This window comes from Lagenorhynchus albirostris, chromosome 6 (genome assembly GCF_949774975.1).
Source record: "Lagenorhynchus albirostris chromosome 6, mLagAlb1.1, whole genome shotgun sequence".
Classification (NCBI taxonomy): Eukaryota; Metazoa; Chordata; class Mammalia; order Artiodactyla; family Delphinidae; genus Lagenorhynchus; species Lagenorhynchus albirostris.
In genome coordinates this window covers 73,437,296-73,443,868 of record NC_083100.1, presented here as the reverse complement: position 1 = coordinate 73,443,868, position 6,573 = coordinate 73,437,296, and the positions used below count along the sequence as shown (strand labels likewise).

General features: G+C 39.0%; 1 protein-coding gene across 2 annotated transcripts in view; it reads right to left on the bottom strand.

Annotated features, from left to right (window-relative positions):
• Positions 1-950: 950 nt before the first annotated feature.
• ACVR1 (activin A receptor type 1) overlaps positions 951-6,573 on the bottom strand; it is a 126,929-nt gene continuing 121,306 nt past the window's right edge. For both annotated transcript variants that reach the window (XM_060152848.1, XM_060152849.1), the window contains 2 exons: positions 2,902-3,032; positions 951-2,160 (listed from right to left, as the gene is read on the bottom strand). In XM_060152848.1, the coding sequence (XP_060008831.1) occupies positions 2,026-2,160; positions 2,902-3,032 (266 nt within the window). In that variant the 3' untranslated portion in view covers positions 951-2,025. The remainder of the gene's footprint in view (positions 2,161-2,901; positions 3,033-6,573) is intronic.

Below are 6,573 nucleotides of genomic sequence, written 5' to 3'. Positions count from 1 at the left end.
TAAACAGAATGTTGTATACACATACAGTGGAGTATTATCAACTATAAAAAGGAAGTAAATTCTGATATATGCTATAACAAAGATGAACCTTGAGGACATTATGCTAAGTGAAATAAGACAGTCTCACAAAAGGACAAATATGAGTGATTCCACGCCTATGAGGTACTTAGAGTAGACAAACTAAAAGGCCTAGAATGATGGTTGCCAGGGATTGAAAATAGTGAGAAATGAAGAGCTATTGTTTGATGGAGTTTCAGTTTTGCAAGATGAAAAGAGTTCTGTGGATGGATGGTGGCAATGGCAGCGTAACAGTGTGAATGTACTTGATAGAACTGAACTGTATACCTAAAAATGGGTAAGATGGTAAAATTTATGTGCATTTTACCACAATTTTTTAAAAGTTAAATGTGACTTTAATATATATTAGTAAATATACTAATGAAGTTATTAACTTACCTCTGGTGAAAATTCCAGAATTTTAACACCTCTACTCTTACTGAGATACTTGAAACTCTACATTTTCAATCCCGCTGAACACTTCAAGAAGTGAAAAAAGCCAACAGTGGACTCTCCCAAAGCAGCAAGGTGAGATGCATAAGACCACTTTCCTCTCACACAGGACCTTATACTAAACAAAATGCTCTGACCTCCTTCCTCCACTTATCCCTTGTGAAGGAGGCAGCTCAGACAAGTCTGTTACCCTCACTTCAAAGCTGGGGAAACTGAACAAGAAAAAAATAAAATCACAGCCACCCCCCCCCAAAAAAAAACCCAAAATCTAAATTTTCTGATACCAAATTCAAACTGGAAGACATCGCCCTAGAACCCTCAGGCTCATTAATAGACTTAAAAAGCAAATTCGACTTACAAGTTAATTTTGTGCTTCTATTGTTCCCACAAGAAAATGCTTTATAATATGTAGATCTTTTTTACATGTTGAAAAAATTCACTTTGACTTGAAAACATTTTATTTAATTTATACAAATAACTACTAAATACAAAAAGTAGATTAAAACAAAATAGTTATTTTTTTCTGGCAGAGTTTAAATGCACATAATGGATAATTCTGAAGAAAATGCATTTTCCCCACAGCGTTCAGGACTAAAATTCTACTGAAATCTTTGCTTCTAAATCAGTAATATATTCGGTGGTGTCACATGGGTAATGGCTAAATACGTTCTGCATATGAACTGAAAAAAAAAGTTACAGTCTACACACATAAATGTGAAGCACTTAAAATGTGAATTTAACGGATAATAAAAGAAAATGTCCATTTCAGAGTATAGTGTTAAAAACATTTCAGTAATAAAATCATAAGACCACATAAAAATAAGCTTTAACATATGCATGAAGCAGTTTTGTAAAAACTGCTACTGCACAAGTAATAAATAATTTGCAAAGTTGTGTATAAACAATTCCTAATGTTCAGCGTCATTGTAAACATCAGCACATGTGTAAAATGCAGCAAAGTCTGACATTATATTTTGTTTTGCCAAATTGAATTCCTATTATCCAAAGACAGACCAGTGGAGTACGGAGCCAATGTTTCCGCAAGTTGGGTCTTTAAAATTAAGAGTAACAGTGCAAGTAAGGAATGCAAAGAATTCCTAGTGCAATAAAGAAGAGAAGCACAGGCAATATTGCTGATTAAAAATTCACCACCTCCTTGAGTTTCCCGTGGGGAGTGTCTAGGAGACCTGTGAAGATATGCAAAGCCACTGTCTTAATGCCCAGATCTCTTTTAGGATTTCTCTGTGTTCCTCCAGTTCCCTACCTTTGCAACAGTGTCTGTCCAACATGAGTCTCTGCAGCGTGAACAGTTTGTGAAATGCCCAGTTCACAGTCATTGAGCGAGGTTAGGGTGGTTTTGGTGTCTCCCCAGCACACAGCCGGGTAAGATGTCGGCCTTGTCAAAGCAGTCATTTGGGGAGGGAGACAGATGGATTCTGTTCTGACAACCAGTCAGGTCAGCATTAGGTCCCAGCTGGACAACGTCAGACCTTCCTTCTTGACACCGTGAAAATGTCAACAGTCAGTTTTCAATTTGTCTAGGGAATTATCAATTTTGGTCAAAGTCTTTTTGATACGCAGGGCTGTGAGTCTGGCAGATGGATTTTGATACCAGCATTCTTTCATCAGCTTGGCCAGGGAGGTTAATGTCTGAGGAGAGAAAGAACCAACACCACAGTGAAAAAGTAGCTGGGCAGATGTTACGTCAACTGTTTCGCAGGGCTCTACAGGTCTTGTGAAGTTCAAGTGATGTTATTACCATTTTCCTTACACAAATAATCAAGGCCTTAGCCACTGATAAACCACTCTTGAGTTTCTTAAACTCTGCCCTTTGGACTCCTAATGCTACCAACTGACCATCAAGTCAGTTACACAACACAGGTTGATGGTTTGATGGCGCTAAAAGCCATAACAGTAACCCAGAGTTAAAACTGAAATATGCAAATAGGGTCATTTCTCAATGCCTTAGATTTGCTACTTACTACTTAGCAGCAGCAATAAGGATTGTCAGCATTAAACAGCCTATGTTTGGAAGAGAGGCAGAGATAGAAAAGAGGTTAAAAAGCATCACTCAGGTCTCTTGGTTTACATGTGAAATTGCAGTCCTAGGGCCAGTGGCATAGTAATGCGTCTCCCAATTCCTGGAGCTAATCAAGGGTAGAAAATCTTGTGAATGTTGTCATTCATTGGCAAGATCTATCAGAAATGGCTCTTTCAAGAGTGAGACCATTTTGTGAACCTGCTCAACTAGGTCTAAAGCTCTTCTACATAAAATAGGGAGAGAAAGAAACAGGGCAGATCACTCAAGAACTCTACCAGCTGAAAAATCAAGAGAATGCAAATAGCAAACAGCTAAGTATAGCTCTAAAACTAAGAAAGCATTGCTCTTACCGGGTCTGAGAACCATCTGTTGGGTATGTTGGGCCTCTGTTGATCTACACAGACCACCTTCCTCATATCTTCAAAACTTGGGTCATTGGGAACCACATCATAGAACGGTGGCTTGTAATCCTCCACAATACCTACACACATGGACAAGAATTGTGTTGGGTTAGCAAAAGAGTAGAGGTTCCCAGGGTTGTACTGAGGGTTGCCGCAGGTTACAGCGTTGACAGAAAAAGTACTGATCACCTTCCTCAAACTTCAGGGTGATTCTGAAAGGTACAGGTAGGTCTTAAAATAAGTGGAAAACAAAGCAATAAATAGAAGCCCTGCAGAGAACTGGAGGAACAATAATTGTTAGAAGAAAACATGACTACCTCTCATGTAATTATAACAAAACGCTCCAAGAGTGCATACAAACAGCTCTGCGGTGCCCAACAGGGCACAGGAGACAGAACAAGAGTCCCTTCAGTGATTAAAAAGAAGGTACACGAATCTAGTGTTTTCAAACCATAAACTGAAATAAAAAGTTGGCCATAACTAGAGCTGGAGGCAAACAAACAATCCAAGGCCATCATCAAAATACCCCTTTTTTTATGATTAGGGGTAAATGCATTGCTATAAAATAATCCCTCCAACCGGGAGGATGCAAGTAATGTAATATGAAATACTATTTCCTCACTCATTCATTCTGTATGTTCTGAGTACCCTCTGTCATTCACAGCTGTCTGTTTGATGGCTCTATTAATTCCTCTCAGATCAAAGGCACAAAATAAAATGCAGAGGACAGTCTTTTGGAAAGGCAGAAGAATGGCTGAAAAGAATGAACTTTTCCCTTACTCCCAAGCAAATGTGAAAGTCGCTAATTTCAGCTTCTGCCCCTGCATGGTTTCCAATGCCTTAGAAACCTTTTTTCCCAGTAAAATTTCATCAGTTCCTTACTTTTCACAAAGAAAGTAGTTCCACAAAGAGAAAAATTTAAAGCAATAATTTAGAATTAGAAAGTTGATTCTTTCCTTTATAGAAATGAGACCCAGAAAATCCCTTATTTTTCTCTCATCATCAAAGGCCTCAACAGTGAGGACAGTGGATTAGTTTACTGCCCTCTCTCCTTCCTCCATGTAACTTTCTTCTGTTCCTAAATACCTACCAGAGTGATTGTTGGCACAGGTGGGAGGAGGCTGTCTTAATAATTTTTAAGTTTTTCTAGCTCCTATAAGCTACCTGAAAAGCTGCAATCGCCTTTTCATTTATCAAAGAAATTAACAGTGAGAAGTTGTTCTCACAAATCCCACTTAAAGACAAACCATTTATGAAAAAGATTAGTCATGATAAGGAACATCTGTTAAATACTACAGTTTTGTTAAACTACATAGATTCAAGAGTTTATTTTAAAAATGGAATGTAGTCTAAATTTAAAAATTCTAGTTGATATTAAGATTTACCATTAACTTACCCACATTGCTTGACTGTGTTTGTAATGTGTATTAGTCAGTGGAGTAAAACCTTTCCTGACAAACGGTAAACAGTTCAGATTGGGCATAAACCGCTGCTTTCAGAAGTCTTGAGATACCTCATCTCAGAGACCTCACCTACTTCTCTTGTAAGGACCCCAGGAAGCATTCAACAATATTTTAATTCTTTTCAGTACCTGTATTACTAGGAGACATCACATAAAATACAGCTGGACACAGACCAGCAAGATAATTTATACCTTTATCAGGGCCACATGCACTTATAAGAAACAGTAGGACTGTGCCCATCACCACCTCTCAACTTTTCTGAAGGAGAATACATTTAATAGCCTGGCTTCAGTCTTTAAAAATCTAGCATAACAGCCAGCTATTTGAAGTAATTTGCCTGGCTAGCTTGGGAAGGGTTATGGGAACATCAATTTTTCTATAAATGCAAAAGAAAAAAAGCATGGCTGGATTTTTAAAACATAGGATCTGGGGATACTCAACAATAAAATTCACTATACAAAGATGAAGTTTTCCCTTGGGTTTATATTTCCCATATTTTAATCTTATGAAATACTGCCATGTTTTAACAAAAGGAATCAAGTTTAAAAAGACCATTTAATGATCATGCCTGGAACTTAGTCATGCCTTTTTTGTCAACCATTGGTCAAATTGTTGACTGTTTCCATCTGATGTTGGTCGTGCTTTCCCAGCATAAAATAAACCTGGTATTAAACTCCAGCAGTTATATGGGACACCCTCTGGTCAAGGAAAGCAATTATTTCAATCAATATAAAGTATATTACATACTGACCATGTGTGGAACACCATTCTAAATGTTGAGGATGATAAAAGTATAAGACATACTCTCAGTTTTCAAGGAACTCAAAGTCTAGTGGAAGATGAGAACAAGTCCCTCTCTTTTCTACTTTAGATAATGGAAATCTTGTTTAAAAAAAAAAAAAAAAACCTCAAAAATGTTTTTTACCCCTTTGTATACTTTATATCTTGAAAGGCAAAGATAGATTGGAAATTCTCACTAAGTTTTACTTGCGAGTTCCTAAATTGGCTCATAAACCATTTTGGTCCCTTAAACTGTATGAGCCAGAGGTTGTCCTTGGCACTAGGGATATAAAAATAAAGATGTGATGTTGGTGATGAGACTAATGGGAAAGGAAGACACGAAAAAAAATTACAAAGTAGGACCAGGGAGAAGAGGTTGGGGGGGGGGCATGGTGTTCAATGGGTTTCAGAGAACTAAACACCTGTGTGGTTTAAATACCAGATATAAACCAGGTGCCATGGAAGCACAAGTAAGCTTTCTGGGAGCTAGGGCCTGGCTGAACACAGAAAGATGAGTTTTCAAGAAAGAGGAGAGGATGGGACAAGAATACGCCAAGGAGGGGGGCAATCCAGGTTGGGGGCCAGTGATATGGGACAAAGACAAGGGGTTACAAATGATCCTCCCGTGTTGGAGAGGAGGGAAATTCCCTGTAGCTGAAATCAGTGCACACGGTGGTGGAGAGGGTGAGCGGTCAGGGTCGGACTGTGAAATTACCTGTGTTGTCAAGGTAGGAAGTTACTTACAACTGTTCCTCACCCTGCCAGAGAAAAAGTGGACTCTCAGTCCTTTTACAACAGCACCCAACAACTGCCAAATCGTGAGCCAGCGAACAGAACAGCGTGAATTCAGGAAAAGCGCCTAAAAATACAAAGGACTTCGAGTGCCAAAGGAGTGGTACAAGCAACAGAGGATCCAGGAATGCAGTGGAAGAGGAGCTCTTAAACAGTGGTCAGGAAGGACGAACCGTGCCAGCCCTCGCTTTTCCACGGTAGGGGCTGCGACTCGAAGGGCCGCAGAAAGAATCAGAGAAACTATTCATAACCTCCTCCCCACAGCTTTGGGCATGTGTATCTGATTTATACAATTTTTTTTTTCCTGGACATGTGTCTAACTGAAAGTTTTCTCTTCTCTGGGGCAAATATATCTTTACCAGCAATATCCCTATCATTAATTTGCTGCATGGTTCTGAGTAAACCCCTTAATTGCCAGGCCTTAGTTCCAACACCTTTAAAGTACACATCACAAAGCGAATGTGCAGATTAATAAGAACAACCTAGAAACAACCTTCAAACCCCATGAAATGCCAGAGGGGTCTTTCTAAAAATGCAAGTCTCTGGAAACAAGGCCTTCCTCATGACCCTCCCTACCCAAACCAGT